Raw genomic sequence first — 22,819 nt, forward strand, 5'->3', positions numbered from 1 at the left:
TAAAAAACGGTAAGGGCAGTCGAAAGGAAGTATAACAAGAAGTAGCTATCACTAATGAAGAAGACTTCCTAAATGAGAAATCAGGAACTTGTATAAGAATTTTAAGCAAAGCCTCGAAACTCACAAGCCAACTCACTTGTGCTTCAAAAATGTAGTTGTAAAATTAGCTCTAAACAACCAAAATAGATGTTAATATTAGCAAGCTACTACAATAAGTTGTTACTTGAGAGGAGCCATGAGCAAAATATTTAAATCAAAATCTGGGATACACTTACGCAAACTCAGAACCTTCAGCATGGCTGAAATCCGAAATGTCATTAAAAAAATCTGAAGAACGGTAAGGCCCCGTGGAAGATTCAATAACTGCTGAAATGTAAAATACTGCAGGTGCTTGAATACTTGGGAAGCTACTTGGAGTCTTCGCAAAAGCCTGGGAAACACAAAAAAGGCTGGGAAACAGAAGCTGTAGTATAAGATTGGAAATGAGCATAAAGGCATTCAATCCACAAAAAAGTAGATAAAGTTGACCCCAACAGCTTTAGAGGAATTTCCCTCCTTCCATTGACTTTCAATTTTCTTTCAAAGCATTAAAAAACAGGCTGGAAAGCCAACTGGATCAGTGATTAGGAGAGTAGCAAGGGGATTTAGGAAAGGACGATCCCGTGTGGAACAAATTTTAAATCTGAAATTAATAATCACGTATAGAAGAATGACAGACAAAAGCATTTATATTACATTTACAGACTTCAAAAAAAGCATATGATCCTATTAACAGGGAAACAGTGTTAACCACATTAAAAAGTTTGGAGCTAACAACGAAACTTCTGGATCAAAACTGATGTAACAAGAGGAGAAGGATTGTCCGCACTGTTTCTCAGTTGTGTACTAGAGTAGGTAAACAGGGAATGAAGGAAAATAACAAAAGAAGAACAATTTTAAAAAATAATGATTTGGAGAAAGTGGGACAATCTGAAAACCGATTGTCTGGCTTTGGTGCAGATGATCTTACCATCTAACATGAATCTATAGTAGACGAAGCTATAGAAGATGCGACAATGTAGATAAATGTTCTATAAGAGACAGCTTGAAAAACAAGCCTATGTATTTTTTTTTAAAGAGAGAGAGAGAGAGAGAGAGAGAATATCCCAAACGCGAAGCAGGCACTGAAGTACATGTAAACTGGTCGTGGAAGAATAAAAAAGGCTACAAAATATAAATATTTGGGTGAAAAAATACAACTAAATGATATGGACAATGAAACTAATTTAGCCAGAGCAAGGAAAAGGGAAGGGGATTTTAAATTTTTTTTTAATTTCCATAATTCCAGAACTTCGGCGCTAACATTCGACCAGTATGCCTTTATACTTCAGAATGCCTTTCGTTGTAGACAGCCAACAATTAGGCGAAATAGAAAAGAAGGAAAGTAATCAGGAAAGTTTTGGGACCAAAACACGACAACGTGAAATTGAAATTAAGAAGTAATGAAGAAGTTTATGAAGGAATACAATGAATATTAGACAAAATGAGGAAGAAAATGTTTGTACTCTACGGCAACATAAAAGGGCTAGATGAAAAAATAAAAAAACGATTCTTACGTTTTCCCACAAAAACCCACACACACCAATGACGTGGGCAATAGATGCTGAAACAGACCCGAGGGCCATGAAAATACGGGAGAAATAAATATTCAGAGCAAAAGTAAACAGTTTCAAGGGTTTCCTGGGAAAAAAAAAGAAAAGGAGGTGCAATATAGGTATACGAAAGAAGAGAAAAACATAGGGAAAATATGAAAACCTACTGGAATGAGAAAGAAAAAAATAAAGAAGAAACAAGTTATTTAATGGGATTCTCGGTAGGCCAAACCAATTAAAAGTATAACTATGTATAGTTATATCCCTTTAAAACAATAATCCAAGGAAATGTACAGGAGGTGGACAAAAATATGGAAACACCAAAAACACAACACATTACCATGCATAATAGGACGTGGGAACCCCGCTGACATACAAAAAAGCTTCCAGTCATCTCGTAATGCCTAAATCTAAGTTCTGTATGGTTCTCGAGGGAACTTTCTACCACTCTTCCTGCAACTTAGTGGCAAGTGCACGTAACGATAATATCGAAATCTGGTGGATGTCATGGCCACGGGAGGTGCGAGACTTCATTCTTGTGCTCAAAACACCAGTCCTGGACAGTGAGAGCTGCGAGAAAACGGACCCTGTCATCTTGGAACACAGTATCACCATTGGGGAACAAATATCGTACCATTGAATGGAATTGATCAGTCAAACTGGTCATATAACCCTTGGCATTATTGCGACCTTGCCGAGGAACCATGTGAGCCATGGAATATCACTACATGTCCGCCCAAATAGTCACTCAACTCGTACCATGTTCAACTCTTGGAAACAGTGTGAAACTAAACGCATCCGACTAAATGACATTCTTCAATTTCTCCGTACGTCAGGTTTTAAGGTTTCCACACCACGTTTTCCTTTTATGGGCATTTTCATCACTGATAAGTGGTTTTGGAATTCAAGCTCACCCTAAAACTCCTTGTATATGGAGCTCCTTTCGTGCTGTTTGGATACTGACAGGGCTCGAAAGTGCCATATTCACTTCTACAGTGACTTTTGCAACTTTCGTCCTGTTATTTTTCCTCACAAACCTCTTTAATGATCACCCATAACGATCACATAAGTCACAATATGGGTCGCGTTGTCACTTTGCAGCTTAAGTTTCATCGCTTCCCCTGTATGCGTTATAAATTTTCGATATGGTGCCTGTTGGAACACCTAGCACCTCAGTTCCGCTGGTTACGGAAGCACCCAAAATACTAACAATAACAGCTCCGACTGTCAGCTCCACAGAACACTGTTCTAAACACGACTGACAGTTGCAAGATACTGAGGACACTGCGCAAGAGCCGCTCATGGTGAAATATAACAGCGCACCGTACACAATTGGCTAGCGTCTACATTTATGTTCAAGCATGCATTTCTCGCAATGTTTCCATATTTTGGTCCAATCCCCTGTAGTAACATGCAACATTGGAAATTAAACACATGTTTCAACTTTTTAAAAAAACAATATTAATTTTATTTCTCTCATTTATACAAACTAATTAATACATGGTTATTATCTTTCATCAGAACCGTTCGCCACAAGCTAATATTTAGCAAATAATTGTCTTTTGTACACGATAAATTCTGCATTTATACGATCATGACCACATGCAGTCATCCGGTTCACCACCCGACTTCACGTCGCGTTATACATTCTACCACGTTACTGTACCCTTTTTTTACATTAACAGTTAACTGGCATATTCACTCTCTGGCAAAACACACAGCATCATATACACTTCGCGTTTTTTTTAAACACATTGCTTTTGTAATCATGTACTATACGTCGTCTCACGATACCATAGGTTTAGTGCTGTACCACTCTACATAGTTACCACTGAGGTGGTAACACGACCGCTGCTGCTGCTGATGTTAACGTCTCTGCTGAAGAACACGTTGATGTCCTCGTTTGGGCTGTATTCTGTGGTGAGTTGACTTCTGATGTATGATTATTTTCCACATAAGCGTATCCACTCCATTTGACTGAGCTCAATATTTCTATTCCTACTAGATGAATTACGGCGGCAGTCTCGAGGTCTGGTGGTATTCTAATACTGATGTGTTTCGATCCATAAGCAGTCAAATAATATATAATTTCGAACAATATCATCACTTCGACGGATCAGTGGGTTTATATACACACGGCCAATCCTCACATCAGTTTCTTTTTACCACTCATAATAGTCCACGACAACCTGTAGTGGCGAAGAAGGCTAGGACGTCGAAACAAGTTGCTCCAGGGATGTTAAGTTCGGGCTTGCTCAGTCCTGTAGGTATAGGATGATGGGATGGGATTCCATGAGTTGAAAGCAGTCGGTCGAGGGTGTACAAATTGGATGGAGTTAAGGGGAGCGTTACTGTTTTGAATTTTCTGGACGATGTTCCCGTCTCAGAAAAAAAGTCATACTCTAAAATTAGACCTGAATGTAGGTCATGAACCGTTTTCGGAAGCACGTACTCTGAAAATAACAATACTAATAAAGCAGGTGTGACTTATTTCGATTGTCGTCAGGAAAGATGTTCTACTGTACGTCTTTTTTAATGTGTTACATAGAACTTTGACCTGTGGTCCAGATCTCCAAACAGTACGCATTTTATAGCGGCAATATTTCACCCGCCAACCAATGTTTCTTATGTGGGATAACAATCATGAAAAACTTTGCCAATAGATTGGGGTTTTGTAAGGCTGCTGTCAGGGTACACAAGAAGTGTCACTTTAATACAAATAGACCTCTCAATTTCATACACATTTAGGCGTAATGAGGTGAAGAATAAAGGTATGTGCACAAAAAAGTACGCAGACTGCTTATCGTAAAATGCAAAGGCTGGTTGCAGATGGTGGAGTTTTCTGTGAGAAGGTAATAACGCCAGAAGACTGTAGCGAATTACAGAGGATTTATGACTGGTGCAGAGGGAGTTAGTCTCAAGTAAATGTAACATATTGTGTATACATAGGAGAAGAGATCCGCTACCAAACAAACACACTGTCGCTGGACAGAGCAATAACCGTAAAAATAACTGGAAACAATCGTCCCGTGCCATCTACAGTGCAATGAATATACAGCACAAAAGGTAAGTGAATGGAAAGCATTGCTACAAGGGAGGTGCAGTACACAGTGAAGACGTTTACTGTTAACAAATCTTAGAAACTACGTTCCGGATAGATTTTTTATCCTCCCACAAATATCTCGCAAAATAACAGCGATGAGAAATTAGTGCTAATACGGAGGTTTCCCTGCAAATGGGTTTATGTACCCTCCACCACAAACATTAAGGCGGTCTGCGTGTGTTATGCATCGATAAGGGACAGTCAAATGAAAATGAGACAGATGGAAACAAATAAAGCAAGCTGTACGTTTTTTCAAAAGTAATTGGCATAAACGTTAAAACACGTATCCCCTTGTGATACAAGATGGTCAATGCCTCCATGTTGCCAAGGACATTTCGAGTACGCTGCAGACGTTTTGCTGGGTAACCCTTATACATCCTCCACCCTGTCCTGATCTCTCCCATCATGTGATTTCCTTATTTATGAGCTCTGAAGAAAGGCACTCTTAGCTGTTGATTTGCTTCAGTTGTATACCTGAGAACACTTATAGTTCCGAAGGCAACAGCGAACATTTTTTCATGAAGGCAATGATCCTCTTGTCTCACAGTAGGACTCATTTATCAATAGTCATGGCGGTTACTTTAGAAACAATGAACAGTTTAATTACTTTTTTCCCGCCTTCATGTTTCCATCTTTCATCTCCAAGTATTTAACAATCTAAAAATCACGCAAAAACAGTCTCGTTTGCGTTTTCAGATTTTTTATTTGTTAGCAACCGTTTTCGGCCCCGCAGTGAAAACCCTACTTCTACGGATCTCTCTCCGTCTGCCGCCACCAGCTGCCAGAACGGCGGTGAAAATGCCCGAAGATGGCCTGAGATAAGGACCAAAACCAGTTGCTAACAAATAAAAAAAATCTTAAAATGCGATCGAGACTGTTGTTATCTGATTTTTAGCATCTTATACCGATCGCTGTGCTCTAATCACAGCATACTTTCTAAAATTTTATTTGACAATCATCTACGTGGTAACTTCTCTGAGTTCTTCTTTGCGAGGAATGGTATCAAGCAAAACTAATTCTCCTAGACGGGAACAGTAATGTGAATTTTATAGGCAGAGAATACTACGTTACACTTAGACCCTACTCGAGAAAAAGCTCTTAAAAGTTTCAGAGCATCATTTTATTGGTCAGTTGCATGTTGGTGCTTGTGTTAATGTTACATAAAAATGTAGGTTTATGGATCTGTAATGGGAACCACATGGAGCCCACCATTCATAAATAATGGGTTTGGTTATACAAAAACTTTCCTTTCTTTCTCACATGAAATCACATGGAAGTTCCTACAAGACATATGCATGTTGAATGACGCTACCGCTGATTCAGTCTACACTGCGGAACAGAGTTAAAGGATCACTTTTTCGAAACCCTGTAGTTCCCACTTATTGCGACGTTTAAATTGGAAATTTGGCTCAACATTCCCCTGTAATGGTGCAAAAGCGTGGCGCCCAGCGACGTAATCCTCGGCCACGACTTAGAAGCTCATGAGACGTGTAATGAGGGTTTATGATATCACACTGGCACCAAAATTCACCACAATTCTGTCCAGTGCCACAGTGGGCATGTGACACGATGGGAAGGTCATCACAGCCCCTTCTTCCAATGCCTTTGCGATGGAGGTTAAAACGAAAATGCACGGCATTGAAATAAAGCGGCTTTCTTATGAATGGAGCAACGGCCTTGCCGCAGTGGATACACCGGCTCCCGTGAGATCACCGAAGTTAAGCGCTGTCGGGCGTGGCCGGCACTTGGATGGGTGACCATCCAGGCCGCCATGCGCTGTTGCCATTTTTCGGGGTGCACTCAGCCTCGTGATGCCAATTGAGGAGCTACTCCACCGAATAGTAGCGGCTCTGGACAAAGAAAACCATCTTAACGACCGGGAGAGCTGTGTGCTGACCACACGCCCCTCCTAACCGCATCCTCACCTAAGGATGACACGGCGGTCGGATGGTCCCGATGGGCCACTTGTCGCCTGAAGACCGAGTGCTTTTTGTGCTTTCTTATGAATGGACGAGCAAAACATTCCAGACACACCTTCGCTCACAATCGGCACGAAAAGGTCTCAGGGTATTGCAGAAAGGACGTCAATGAAATGACTCCTTTCTCTGGGGCGTTGATTCCCACTTATTTCGAGGTCGATAAACGATAGTTCGCAGTGCGATGCGCAACAAGAATACGTTATTGACAACCTTTGACACTGATAACACCTTTGGCCGATTCGACCCTTCTCTACGAATACTACTAGGGCAGAATTCCCATTAATCGCGATCTGACTCTTTTCGAGTGCAGCGCGACCGCAGTTTTTGCTCTCGGGTACAGGTTGGAATCACGAGGGACCTTTCAAAACTATGCAAGCAAGTCTGAACGTGCTCCAAAGCATCAAACTGTGCTTATGCTTTTTCGTCCCTCCTACTTCGCCTCCTTCTGAGTCGTTACGACGGCAGGTGCAGCATCGACACATGAGTGAATAAAACGAAAATGGGTCCTTCTAAAATCCCCCGAATTCAGTAAAACCCTCAATACCATTCACACGCCTTTGTTGAGCACATTAAAAATGTACCTGTACAGACAGGACCTGTGACGAGAGTCGCAGGCGCCTGCAGGCAGGCTAAGCTTCTGCTTTTTCTCTGCTCTTGCGTCTGATAATAGGCTATCCGTAGTCGGAGAGTGTCGAAGGGGTTGCCGGTCTGCAAGCCCCGGACTTGGTCACATGTTCTGTCTGTGCAGGTACATTTTTAAAATTGCCAATAAATGTGGGCGGGTACTACCAAGGCTTTTGCCGATCTGACGTTCTTAGAGGGACCCTTTGCCGTTTCATTCATGCATGTGTCGATGTAGCATGCCATATGATCACGCCACAGGAGGACACAAAATAATATCACTGAAAAAGCATTAGTACACTTTGATGCTTCGAAGCACGTTCATATTTCGTCGAATGATTTTCAACGGTCCCTAGTGGTTCCATCCTGTGCACAAGAGCAAAAAATTGCTGTCGCGCTGCGCTTCGAATGGGTGCAATCACGTTCGATGGGGATGTACTTAGAGAAGGATTGATACACCCGAAGGTGTCAGCAGTATCAAACGTCGTGAAGAACGTCTTCCTCTCGCTCAACGCACTGGAACTGTCGTTCTCGACAGCGAAATGCGACGGAATCGACTCACCGGTGAAAGGCGTAGTTTCATTGACGACCTTTGTGCCACCCTCTGCGGTCTTTTACTTACCGACTGTAAGCGGTGTTATGTCTGGAATGTTTTCCTCGGCCAGTCATAAGAAAACCGCTTGATGTCTACGCTGGATGTCGCGGTTCTGATCCTCATGGCAGAGGCTTCAAAAGAAGAGATGAAATGTGAGTAAGAGGGCCTGTGACGATGTTCCCATTATGTGACACGTCCACGGTGGCAGTGGGCAGAATTGTGGTGAAATCTGGTGCCAGTGTGACATCATTTACCCACCTTACACTTCTGAGCTGTGGCCTTCTTTCCGCATGTGTCGACGTGTTGATGTTTCAAGCGTTGCCGAGTCCGAGGGTGGCGTCGCAGTGCGCCACCATTTTGTACCATTACAAAGGAAGTTTGTATGCACCTTAGAACCAAATTTCCAACTTCAGTGTCGCAATGGATGTGAACTTCGGGGTTCCGAAAGAGTGATTCTTCAATTACGCTTCGCAGTGTATATTGGCCCTCGGATGGTGATCTTGAAAACTAGTAGAAATTGGGCAGACGGGTGACATTGAGACTGGTAGTTGAGGCATGATATGAAGATATCTGTGACGCTATAGGACGCCAGCTGTATGTCTGGAATTTACAGGAATTTCGAAGAGCACTTGGATTCACATGACTCTTGAAACCCACCAATGGTTTGCGTCATGCAGAATGTGTACTGTATTGTGTGCAGTATATGGATCAACACGCACTGGAGCAGATCTTAGAATTTGTATTCCATGTAGTATCAGGGGATCTAAACACGAGGTTTTAATGTCCCTGTTAATAGGAATCGATTTGAAACTTTTCTGTCGTATAGACACTTAAAATTCGTAACGGGGAGAAAACCAGCGCTTTCTGTCGACACTGGAAATCACATTAAAGACGTATTAGTTTCGATCTACTCCAGTCGCACATTGCAAGAACGACAGCAGGGAAAATGTGCTTGATGACTCTTGGAACGGCGTGGTAAGTGATGAGATATGGTGGATATTGTGCTAATACCCAGGTCTGTCTGACGTGTTTCGGGAAATGAATCAGACTTCCAAGTGCGTTTTTCGTGTATTATTACAATGCTTTATAGATGCACTTACAAAAGCAGTATACACTGGAAATAATTAAGAACTTGCATCGTGCCCGCTAACATTACGTGTGTCCCCTTCAATCGCAGTTCATGCATGCAAACGCGTGTTGATCTAACAGATGTTTCAATTCTGGCAGAGACGGCGGTGGCGGCGGGCATGTGGCGGACCTGAGTGAAGCTGGTAGTCCTCTACCAGACGGCGTGTAAGAACGATTGAGGGAAACGTGATAGCAGCATTTTGGAGTGTGCAGTTGGTCGAAAGTTAAATAAGGCATGTCTAGTTGTTTAAATAAATAAATTCAACAGTCTAGCGATATTTCATTGTAATTAGAATACATTGAAATTTTGGTTAAAAATGAATTCCCCACTTCCACAAAAGTATTTATAGGTAGCTAGAGTGTACTAAATGAACCCCAACAATCCATCAGTGTAGTTTAGTGGTGTCTTATGGTGGTGCACACCCACACACAGTGCCTGGTTTAATCCTTCTTTGACTTTAGGGAAACAATTCTAAATGACACTGATAATGTACATAGCAAACGTCTTTAAAAAGTCATTAAAGTGAAAAATAATGGAACCTATAATAAATTATGGTGATACTGTATACTAGGTTGACGGGGTGGCAGACAAGTTAGAGCTTGATCGATGACCCTTTGACCATATGGGAAGGGGCGGTAAATTATGTTGGTAATGTATCTAGCTCACCTCTTGGAAAATCATTGAAGTGAAAACATGTAACCGTCAGAGTGATGAAGTATAACTTCATAAATTGAGAACTCTGTCAAGTCATAAATTCGTGATCAGTTATAGTGACATGGTACATGGTCCCTGGACAGTAAATTTATGTAAATTTACCTCTTGTTGTGACATTTCCACAATATGTACTGGAGGGCAGCGGGTACTGGTGAAGCGAGACGGCCCCTGCCATAGGGAATGGCACGAGGTCGCGCTAATATGAGGGGTATGAAGTGTACAGAAGTTTTCCTGTTTTGCGTGGAAGTTGGGGCAGGTGCAAGGGGAACACTGGACGCACACTGTGGCTCAGTCAGTCACCGACGGCTGGCAGCTGCAGGGTACACATGCTCTGGTGGCTGGTGGGCGTGCGATCTTATGGCTGTTGTTTTATAAGTAAAGACGACTTTTGTAAGAGCGCCCTTTCTTTCTAATCATACCCCACAGGGTAAATGGTAAAGTGTAAACGTGTATCATGTAATAAGGACTCTAGTTGTCCTGAGAAATGCTTGTTAAACCATGTATGTGAGCTACAGTGTAGAAAGTCTCCCCTATTTCGATAACACTCAGAAAATGTTACTACAACTTCTACTGTGCTTTCAAACCAACCTAGCCAACAACTATTGACCTTGGAACTTGGGCACTATCTAACCATCTTGTTATGTAAACTGGACTAAGTTTGGATAAATCTGACAACCATCGAAACTGAACATGCATCCCCAACCAGTAGGATAATGAACCTTTGATTTACTAACTTTTAAGCCATCTAACTGACCTGGAGGAGGGTGGGGAAGGGAGAGTGGGAGCAAGAGGTTCACCTTGACCTTAGTGCATGTCTGGCAACAATGCAGAGTGCGCTGGAACTGGCTGTGCTCCATTACAGTTGTTGGTATGGTTACTTGTTGTACAGAACTCAATACAGTGTGTTTTCTCAAAATTTTGGGAGACTCCATTTTAATAGATGTTTCTAAAATATCATTAGCAATCTCTACTGTTGCTTTCTGTCTAAGGACATTCATTACAACACTTATATTGTCTGCCAAAAGTGCTGATTCAGCTTGATTAGTGTTAAATGGAAAGTAATTTACGTATATAAGTAATAGGAGCGTATCCTTAATTTAACCTTGTGGGATTCTCTTTGTGTTTTATCTCCAGTCACTAAAATTTTCTATTCCAACAGTGTTTGAATTATTCAATAAATCTTTTTCAGTTCAGTTTCTTAAGTGTGTTGCAAACCATTTACTCGTAAAATCATTAATTCCGTAAAACTTAAGTTTATCTAAGATGATAAAATTTTTACACAATTAAACCCCTTGGAAAAATCACAAACATACCAACTGTCGATACATTAATGTTTAAGGCTTGTAATAGTACACGACAGGATGTGTAAATAACATTGTCGTTCGAGGAATCCTTCTGCAATAGAAATTGTGATTTGCTACGAAAATTTCTTCTAATTAAATGTGAGACTATGCTTTCTAATGGTCAACAACATATTTTAATCTGTCTGAAAAAAATCCTTGAGCCAGTGATGCGTTACATATATCGCTTAGGACATTTACTTCTTAAACTGGAAGAACTTTCCGGAAATCTGTTGGGAAGTTCGTCGACAGTGTAGGAGATTCTGATTTTGACAACTTTTATAATTCTACTGATTTTAGTAAAGGATGCTGGTGCTACTTCTAGTTGCTTAAAATTTTGTGAAGTGACTTTTTAATATAAACTCTTGCTTCTTTAACTGAACCACTTAACATTTTTTTTTTTTGCTACTAGATTTAGAAAATAGTTGCTGAAAGTACGCACAGGTTGTGAATTATCGGTCACATTATAGTCATTCAGATTAACTGTAACAGTATCTTGAGCACTAACTGGTTGTCCAGTCTCCTGTTTCACAAAATCCCGTGTACTTTTGTGCTTATCTGCATTATTAATTAATGTCATGATGTGCATATTTCTAAAAATTTTAATGACTTGCCTTAAAATATTGCAATATGTTTTGTAGAATGCAAGTAACGTTGGATCTTGACTTTTTCTGTCCTTTATTTAAATTCCTCTTTTTTTCTTAGATATGTTAATCCCTTTAGTTTTCCATTGTTTACTTGATTTTTTAATGGACTTTACGGATAACTTTTTAGGGAAGATACTTTGAAACAATGACTCAATTGTACAAAGGAATGTATAGGACTTTGTATTGGTACATCTTTCCATAAATACCACATCACATACTTAATCCTTTAACTTACTCTTAAAACATGGTGCCTTGGTATCATTGTTAAGTCTCACTGATTTCTATGAACATCCTTCGGTGCTACAGTGCTAAATTCCTTCTCCATTAATTATATATCAGGATCAGGTAGTAGATTTACATTAGCGTACGTAAAAATTATTTCAGAGCACACACACAGTCTATGAAATGTTATAAATCAGGTTCCTGCTATCTTGATCCCCACGACTTGGAGAATTCACTTCTGAAATCATACTAGCACATGTAATGATTTCTGCTCATTTTTCCTGGAGGAATCTTTTAAGAAATCTGTTTTCAAATGTAGACAAACTACTGATTTTCATATATGGCAGGTATTTCCATAATTAATATAAATTTCTCATAAATAGCAGAAACTTTCCTAGAGACAGTTGCAGACTGTTACGATTACAAGAGAAGTATTCTGCAGTAACAATTCATAAGTAAGTGCTTCTGGGTTCTGATCCACACAAAGCTCGCTTGCTTCGATATTTCTGACTTGTGTCCATATGTTACATACGTTTCAATTCCTCCTTTTTTCTTCTTAACTGTACACGAAAATGAAACTAGTCTCTAATCACTGATATCTAATGTCTCTATTCTTGTATTTCCATTGTTTTCAGAGAGGCACAGGACATCTATTAATTCAGAATTTTCCACATCTTCTAGAAATACGACATATAGATCTATTTTGTTTTCCAGTACCCTTATTCTCTGATGAAGCAAACTAACCTTATTTTTCTAGAATCAGTGACATCTATTAAGTCCCCGCTACGTTATAATTTCTTTCAAGACTGTCTGACTATAACTTGATTCGAATCTAAAAAATTGTGGGACTGATTCCAGTAATAGCAGGGATTTTGCCTTGTGTACTTGTGCTCACCTCCCCTTACACTTTCTGTAAAATCTCAGCTAATCTGCTTTTCTCCCTCCTGTTGTAGTCAAATTAAAGGCACTATCACGTCTCAGTAAATCCTATGTAAGGAGGTTGTTAGCTTTCTTGATAATGGAATCTAAGAAGAATGATATGCATACAAGACTTTTGGCATTTTAATAGCCCATAGAATGACCCGTCTCGTTGTAGGGTCCGCGTCCAGCTGAGTTGTTGGTTTCCAGCAGGTGAGTGAGATGTCGATACTCCACACATCGTTCTTGAACGGTTAGTATCGTTTATTCAACATATGAAAATTCATATCCACCCTCGATCTTACACACACCTTTCTCCTGAAGCATCGAATTATCCTTGCTGAATAAGAGATAACTTTCACTATGTGTTTGCATATGATTTGACCGAATTTGGAAGACAGACTCCAGAAATGTAAACGGAAGCCTACCTTTACCACACTCTCTCTTAAACTGGAACGTTCACTTTCTATTTCTTCTGCAATGCTTCACGGATTTTTTGTAGTGGGGCATGGTCTTCAGATACTCTCTTCAGATGAGTGGGTGTTCTGAACAGGTGGTCCTTACCAGCAATAGTGTGTAGGTTGTGTAGAAATTTCTTGAAGACATTACTAGCCTTTGAAGCATGATCACAAGTGCACCTTGCTAGTAGAAATCCGTGCCAAACAGACTGTGGTCTGCGGTCGACAGAATGTACCATAGTGAATTTGGTTATCTTTTACTGTTCTCAAGAAATTTTCCAATTATGCAGAGCTCACGGCTTGTACCTTCACACTTACCGGATAACAGCACATTGTCGTCAGCGTACATCTACACTAGATGTTAAAGGTTATTTGTTCTGCACTTACTGTTACTTGACTTATTTCGTTAGTTTGTTAGTGAACATCTGAAATGTAATTCGGCTTACTGGATCTTCGTGTTCAGCCCATATGTTCAGTGCGATTTCGCCTATGTAGTTACGGCTTAATTTTAGTATCGTAGAATGCTCAGTATAAATACTCTTCATAAAAGCCATCGTAATTAGTCACATCGTGGTCCCATAATGACTCATATAGACACTGGTAAAATTCGGTGTATCGTATACACAGGCAGTCTCGACACACAATTCTCTCTCATAATTGCACGTAGAATGGAAATATTCACCATTACACTACCAATGAAACGAAAAATTCGTTCAGCTCATTGGCAGGGTTTCACTGAAATTGCGTGAATTACGATGAAAAACAGTAATGTGGAACTAGATGACAAAGGATTTTAAATCATCTTTCTTCAGCCATAGGTAGTTTTTAATACTAGTGAGCTAACACTCCATTCATAAATCACAGTAATTCAGAGGTGCACCAGTATAATTTTAATACGTACACTCATATAACGCTGCCACATCAGGGACAGTTTGCTTCAACTTCATACACTAGTTCTATATTTTCTTCAAAAGTGACTGGGCTGTAGTTGTCCTCATAGCTTCAGAGTTTCCCTTGATATTTTGTGGTATGTCTGTACGTTAATTGTGTCCTGAAGAATAGTGCATCTAGTTGCACCAAAGATAGCTGACATCCGTCCGCCGATGTTTTTCCTTTCTTAGTCGTTCAGTATCTCTTTAATAAGTTTCTCCAACACTTTCACAAAGATATGACGTTGTACGGAACGTGCATTCCCATTATCCTCTCCCGGTTCTAGAGACCTCGTCGTTGACAACGCTTTAAGCCTTAATCTTCCTTTCTTTCTTCATCTGTAGGTCGTATTTTGTATTTGTGCTCTTGTGTCTGCACAATACATTCCTGCCAAAAGTTTTAATTCACCTTTTCGTCGGTACTGTGATGATGCACTCGTCTCATATGGCAGACGAACGGATGTCGGCATCCTTCTGTACCTATGATAATCAGGCCACATGTCTAGAAAGCGTCTGGCTTCAGCTCCGATGGTGGCTAAGAATTCCGTTATTTGATGATTGTATATACAAACTTCTCCATCGCCTTCTAGATCGTCACGCTGTGTGTCAGTACCCATGTTGGTTGTCTGTCGTGTTTTCCTTGAGGGAACCTTCACGTGGACCTTATGAATAAAACTCCTGATCAACCCACGCTTTCTTGAAGTTCAATGGTATTGACGTTTAGTATAACTTTACAATAATCACATTAAAACATTCTGATTTTCTAAGCATTGAGAAAAGATATTCCTGCCAGCCGTCGTCAATTAATTAAGATTGTTTCATCTGACTCAGGCATATGTGAACCGAGATTTCCAATATAACTTTACTACTTATTTCCTACTCAGTTATCTCTCCAAGTCTGGCCCGTTGTCACGAAAACTCAATGCATCGTATTATCGATTCTGTTTGAATTACATAGTAGCTATAAAAGTCGATCTATGTTACGACAAGCGTAGCCAGTGTATCTTCTATAGTAGCGTCGTTTCTGTGATAAACAGTTCATCCTTCACTGAAATTTATATAGCACCTATATTTTCCAGATTTTTCCCGTTCGTTCCAATACTGGTTGTAAACTAATGAGCAATTCAATTAGAGGCAGACAGCGCTGATTCGCTGTAGTTTGTGGTATACAAGACGGTAAAAGTCATTCTACTGCCGCTCAGTAACCCGTCTCAACTCATAAGGAATTGTCGAAAGTGGAACAAAGCTCCGCACGTGTTACATCCCAAAATTGGAACTGTGCCCAACAGGAGTCAAGATAGTGATCTGGAAATAAAGCTATCAGACTTATGTCCGTAGACTGTTCATCGGAACATTCGAAATCAATTTGGCAGCGACGGGGTGTTGTTATTGCATTGTTGATAAACTGTTGTTCAGAATGAAACTGTTAAGTTCACATGATCTGCTAGCTGGTATGTGTCCCATTTTCCTGAGTGGAACGAAGTTACGTATCAGATATGCGGGGGATCCCTCTTTCATCAAATTCATTTCCAGTACGAGGATACAACAGCTGGCGTCAGCTGCACAAGGCTGGTCCATTGCCATCAACATGTACCAATTCATTCCGCGACTTCAGTTCAGCTGACTAAATTATATACATCGAATACACAAGAACCGTTATCCTAACAATCCCCGCCCTTTCCTTGCTAATATCTGTGCTATTTGGCGGTTTGCAGTTACCTTATATATTCATCCAGGGCGGCAGCTTCGGTAGGAAGTATTGGATGGAGTCTGTAGAACAGTCTGAGTGCTCAGCTTTGGTCCAGACTTGATTATCGAATAATCTGCTGTTCTGCAACCCATATGTTACTATTCGAGTTAGCCAGAAGTGCCAAATATCGTCCGTATATGATGGTATTTTCAGACGTTTAAGGTAACGTTCCATGATGTAGTGACTGCACCACTTCGGCCATAATGTGACTCATGCATCTGTTGCCAATTATTTTGCCGTCGTTAAAAGAAACATATAAAGCCGTGATGCAGCTATCTTAACACTCATGTTGTTCTTCTAAAACAGTACGTTCGGTGCATTATTAAGTCCAATGGAAATATGCATATGTTAAATGGAATGTTGATAGAGACACTTTGATAACACTTTCGTAATTTTGAGAAACAAATTGTCGTTTTAAGTACTGCTGGGAATAACTGAGTCACATAAACTGAAAGATGATTCAATATAAATCGTCGTGTTGACCTGGTTTGCAGTTGTGGTCTAGGCCAGACGGTGATAAGCATTGGTGTGTAGCTGACCTGGCTGAAGAACATGATGTTGCGGCTGCGCCAGATGGTGCCCTTGGGCTTGTGTCGGAGGATCGGCAGCGTGTAGCGGTAGAACAGGTGCTCCACCAGCAGGATCACCAGCCCCAGCGCCATGCCCACGCCCAGCAGGATGAACACACCTGCGCACACACCAACTGAACGTCATCTACTGCACTAACTTCCACTTCCTGCAACTCATCACTCCGTTACACACCATCTGTAGAATTGTCACCAATACCTTTACCTCTCCTCTGCGAAACACCTCTTACTTCAGCTTCATGAAACAGCACCATTAATGGTGCTCATTTGTTGAATGTATGTGTATGACTTCAGGGAAAGTGAGCTCCAGTTGTTGATTCAGTAATCGAGCCCTTACGAGGAATATCTTCTCTATGACATATTTCACTGGCAAAAAGAGCGCCAGGACAGTTACTAGCTCTGTAGGAGTGCCTGAAAACCATGATGACTGACAATAACGAATAGATTATTTACACCACTGGTGACTGAGTCAATGAATAAGCCAAGAGCGTCACTGAAAATATTACAGAAATTTTTACCCACACCAATGTACGGAAAATACATTACAACGAGGGCAAAATTATGAAAACAAAAAATTTGGATGCGTAAGAGTTATCAAATCCACTACACTATATTTTACTGTATATATCTTTCATAAATGTTATTGGTATCAGAACACAGAGTTTGCAAGTCTCTCAGAACTCATACTCATCGATGTGCAATGTGGTTTTCAACTCCCCAATTTGCTTGAAACTTTGAGATATGCGTCAGTATGACAGGTGCAGGTTGAGAGGATAGCAGTGGATGCAAGGAAAGGATGTGTTGCTGGATGATGAGAGATGACTATAGTAAAGTTTGAAGTCACAGTATGCATAAACATCTCCCGAATTAGCATTTTTTAAACCTAGCGTAGAAGTACTCTCATAGCAGATCTGCAATGTGATGGTTGTAGTGACTCTGGTGTTAGAGCTTAATTTATGTGATTTTCTGTCTGATTTTATTCGATTTGGAGTATGGAATGCCACAGTTGTATGGGTTTGTTTTTCACTTGTATCGTTAATGACCAGGTCCTCATTCTGTTAGAAGAGACTCTAGGAAAAAACAATTCAGATATAATTGCATGAAAGATGACGGTAATGTCATTTGCTTTATTCCTTTCGAAGACACTTAACCAAAATATGGTGTTACCGTCTTCCAGAAGGTTCACGGAAATATGAGAATCAATTACAGCTATAAACGGATTTGTGTTTAATATATACTGAAAATCTGTGAAGAGACCGTCATCTTATTTAAAAGATTTCATCACAGTTTACATTAACATGCTCTGCAAAACGCTCACTTTGTGTGCTAAGCCCTGTAACTTCAGCGATGATCCTGAAGCTCAGAACCTTATTTCTTCAATTTTTTTATTAACTGGAATAGGTTCACACATTTGACGGTGAACGCCCTCTTGCGTTGGAATTTCTAACTCTTTGCCGATATTCACAACTTGTATAATTCTTACAACACCGACAGTGGTTAAGGCAATGGTCCTGCATTCAGGGCTGGTAGGTTACACATCCCTTTTCAGTTACCCATATTATGTTCTTAATAGTGTCCCTAAATCAGTTCAAGGTAGTGATGAAAAATTTCCTCCAAAAATTCGGTGTTCATATTTTGCCCATTTCTTGTCCATTGTGAGCGTGTTCTAGGACTAGTAATTTCATTATGATGGGACGCTAAACTCAGATCCGACGTTCTTTTCCCCAACTCGTCATAACTCTCTGTCACGGGAAAATTCACAGCCGTAAACTGAGAATGAGCAAATTACATACACGCCAAGCCAGACTAATCTCTCTACCGTCAGTAAAAAAGTCAAAGTTATTATGCCTCTCTCTTTAGAAAATTACCTAATACATCGACTCGCTTGTAGGAAACTCAAATTTTCTCTCGCGATAAGCATGACTGCCACTCTGGAAATTATCTATCTACGTTCATTTCTAAGGCGTTGTCCAACCACTACCATATCTACCATAAGGGCCACCTCGAGATGAATTACAAAAACAATAAGAACGGAATGCAGATCATTAAGCCTAGTGTACACCAGGGATATCTGACCCTGGAGTTTTCAGTTTGTTACTGTGCATGCGTCACTGCACATACACAGCCCGCTACAACCAATGTGGATTCAACACTGAGGTTTAGTTCAGGACGAATGTGCGAAGTTGTGAGACAATGTTGTTTAATTAATTTAACAGAAATATTTTGTCAAGAGTCACTTTGACCCAGGAGTACCAATTATGTACGAGGGCTATTCGGAAAGTAAGGTCCGATAGGTTGCGAAATGGAAACCACGGTAAAAATCAAAAATGTTTTATTTGCAACAGTTAGATACACCTTGCAGCTACTTATCTCCATAGTCGCCGATCCGACTTAGACGTGTATCGTAGCGTTGTACCAACTTTCCAATACCCTCGCTATAGAAGGCAGCCGCCAGTGCTTTCCGCCAATTCTCTACGCTGGCCTACGGCTCGTTGTCTTGTGCCAAAATCTTGTCTTCATAGCCAGCGGTTCGTGTGAGCAGAGATGAAACTCAGAGGGAGACAATTACGGGCTGTATTGTGGGTAACCAAACATTTCCAATTGAAACGATGCAGGAGCATCTTCATTGCCCCTGCAGAATGAGGCTGAGAATTGTCTTGAAGAAGAAACAGCACGACAGTTATGTAATGTTAGCTGCATAGCTTCAGGCGAAATTTCTCACCAGGCCCTCGTACTTGGCGGCAGACACTGTTTTCTAGACATCTTTACGCACTCACTGCGAGCTCAGAAATGAGAAGAGCGACGTGATGCTAACTGGGGTTATACTAGAGACACTACCCAACACATCTGTGCAAAGCTTTATCGGATTTTCATAGTCGTTTCCATTTCGCGACCGATCGGACCTTACTTTCCGAATAGCCCTCGTAACTATTCTACCGCTGACTGTGAAGTTCATTTATGTCAAAATGGCACGTAGGAATGACATTTTACCAACGGAAGATGTTATGCGGGATGTTCTAGTAGAACAACTCAACTGTGAAAGTGAGATAAGTGAGTTTCGTGATGGAAGTAATTCTGAAGCTATGGGACAATGGCGAAACTGACCAGTCTCCCTAATGTTCAGACAGCGATGAAGCAAATAAAGTCGTCCACGGTAAAAGTGGTTATTGATGGGACATAGCTGTCCCTAATATAAGGGGCACTCAAAAAGGAACGAGCCGGAGACATAATTACAGAAACCAGTACCTGTATGTTAGAAGTATTGATCCTGGCTGTTGAGACACTTGTCACACTGTGACGCAAGGCGGTGAATGGCTGACTCATAAAATTTGCGGGGCTGCGATGTTAACCAGTTCCACAGGTAAAGCTGGATGTCGTCGTCCACACGATGACAGGAAAGGTTATGCTGACGTTCTTCTTTGACCATGATAGCCCCCTTCTGATTCACATTCTGCAGCACGGGACAAAAGTGAATTCCCAGCGTTACTCGCAAACAGTGACGAACCTTCACCAAGCGATCAAATCAAAACGACCAGGCAATCTCACCCGTGGGGTCATTCTGCTCCACGACGATGCAAAGTCTCATACGGCCAACGTAGTCGCGGCCCTCCTGCAGAAATTCAAATGTAAGGTTCTAGGCCACCCTCCATAGAGTCCGGACCTCTCTCCCTGTGACTACGCCATTTTTGGTCCCCTTAAAAGGCTCTGAGGGGCAAACGATTCACCTCGGACGACGACATCCAGCTTTACGTGCGGAACTGGCTAACACCACAGCCCCGGGAATTTTATGAGACAGCCATTCATCGCGTTGTGTCACAGTGGGACAAGTGTCTCAACAGCTAGGGTCAATACTTCTAACGTACAGGTACTGGTTTCTGTAATTATTCCTGCCGTTCGTTTCTTTTTGAACGCCCCTTATATTTCAGGCGACCAGCTGCAGATAGCTTTGTAATCCATATTCCAAGAGTGTGGAAAGAATGAATGAATGGATTTATGAATAACTGAAAATACCTCAAAATCTTCGTGTAATATGTGCAGTTGATTAAATGAATATCATCTTCATTTAACTGATCTGTAAATAAAGTCTTTAGAACCAATTGTCTTTCACTGTCAACAAGCATTAGGAAAAAATTCCCCGTTTCTCGAAAGTCACTATGCTGTGTATGCCTCTTCCTAGCAAATCGATATTCGAAGATAAGACAAACATCTCTACCGTTACCGTTCGTCTCGCTGTAATGCTTAATCGCATCAGTTAATCCAGACAATTAAGGAATCATGCTGTAGAATAAAGCTCAAACGGAGGCATACAGGTAATCGGTCCATTTACGAGTGGAACAGCGAAGAGAATGACTAGAAATGATACAAATTACCTACCGCAATGTACTGTACAGCGGTTTGTGGAATATTTACGTCTATGTAGATTAGAAAAATGTCAACTGGAGATGTACACTGTAGGCTTCGTATAACATCAACAACCAACTACGAATTTGCTACTGAAACTTGCGTACCATCACCAATGCGCTTCGCTCATGTCCATAACTCAACCTACAGGTTACAAAAGGGTATGTTTACAAACAAAAAATATCTTCGGTATGTAACTAGTCTCCCAAACTCTATCGGAGAAAGCCAGACGAGACATTTCAGCTAGCTCGCTGCTTATGGCGATAGGAAGAAATCTCCGAATCGAATACTTGGAATCGGTACTGCGAATATTTTGTAGCTACACTCCTGGAAATGGAAAAAAGAACACATTGACACCGGTGTGTCAGACCCACCATACTTGCTCCGGACACTGCGAGAGGGCTGTACAAGCAATGATCACACGCACGGCACAGCGGACACACCAGGAACCGCGGTGTTGGCCGTCGAATGGCGCTAGCTGCGCAGCATTTGTGCACCGCCGCCGTCAGTGTCAGCCAGTTTGCCGTGGCATACGGAGCTCCATCGCAGTCTTTAACACTGGTAGCATGCCGCGACAGCGTGGACGTGAACCGTATGTGCAGTTGACGGACTTTGAGCGAGGGCGTACAGTGGGCATGCGGGAGGCCGGGTGGACGTACCGCCGAATTGCTCAACACGTGGGGCGTGAGGTCTCCACAGTACATCGATGTTGTCGCCAGTGGTCGGCGGAAGGTGCACGTGCCCGTCGACCTGGGACCGGACCGCAGCGACGCACGGATGCACGCCAAGACCGTAGGATCCTACGCAGTGCCGTAGGGGACCGCACCGCCACTTCCCAGCAAATTAGGGACACTGTTGCTCCTGGGGTATCGGCGAGGACCATTCGCAACCGTCTCCATGAAGCTGGGCTACGGTCCCGCACACCGTTAGGCCGTCTTCCGCTCACGCCCCAACATCGTGCAGCCCGCCTCCAGTGGTGTCGCGACAGGCGTGAATGGAAGGACGAATGGAGACGTGTCGTCTTCAGCGATGAGAGTCGCTTCTGCCTTGGTGCCAATGATGGTCGTATGCGTGTTTGGCGCCGTGCAGGTGAGCGCCACAATCAGGACTGCATACGACCGAGGCACACAGGGCCAACACCCGGCATCATGGTGTGGGGAGCGATCTCCTACACTGGCCGTACACCACTGGTGATCGTCGAGGGGACACTGAATAGTGCACGGTACATCCAAACCGTCATCGAACCCATCGTTCTACCATTCCTAGACCGGCAAGGGAACTTGCTGTTCCAACAGGACAATGCACGTCCGCATGTATCCCGTGCCACCCAACGTGCTCTAGAAGGTGTAAGTCAACTACCCTGGCCAGCAAGATCTCCGGATCTGTCCCCCATTGAGCATGTTTGGGACTGGATGAAGCGTCGTCTCACGCGGTCTGCACGTCCAGCACGAACGCTGGTCCAACTGAGGCGCCAGGTGGAAATGGCATGGCAAGCCGTTCCCCAGGACTACATCCAGCATCTCTACGATCGTCTCCTTGGGAGAATAGCAGCCTGCATTGCTGCGAAAGGTGGATATACACTGTACTAGTGCCGACATTGTGCATGCTCTGTTGCCTGTGTCTATGTGCCTGTGGTTGTGTCATTGTGATCATGTGATGTATCTGACCCCAGGAATGTGTCAATAAAGTTTCCCCTTCCTGGGACGATGAATTCACGGTGTTCTTATTTCAATTTCCAGGAGTGTAGCTGGTGAGGAATTTTATTTTATGCTTTATTCACACCGGGAATGCACTG

General features: G+C 41.9%; 1 protein-coding gene across 1 annotated transcript in view; it reads right to left on the reverse strand.

Annotated features, from left to right (window-relative positions):
* Positions 1–22,819, reverse strand: part of LOC126249396 (glutamate receptor ionotropic, NMDA 3A-like) — a 128,434-nt gene that overhangs the window by 67,350 nt on the left and 38,265 nt on the right. Inside the window, exon 4 of the mRNA XM_049951048.1 lies at positions 16,576–16,724. Within this exon, the coding sequence (XP_049807005.1) occupies positions 16,576–16,724 (149 nt within the window). The remainder of the gene's footprint in view (positions 1–16,575; positions 16,725–22,819) is intronic.

This window comes from Schistocerca nitens, chromosome 3, assembly GCF_023898315.1.
Source record: "Schistocerca nitens isolate TAMUIC-IGC-003100 chromosome 3, iqSchNite1.1, whole genome shotgun sequence".
Lineage (NCBI taxonomy): Eukaryota > Metazoa > Arthropoda > Insecta > Orthoptera > Acrididae > Schistocerca > Schistocerca nitens.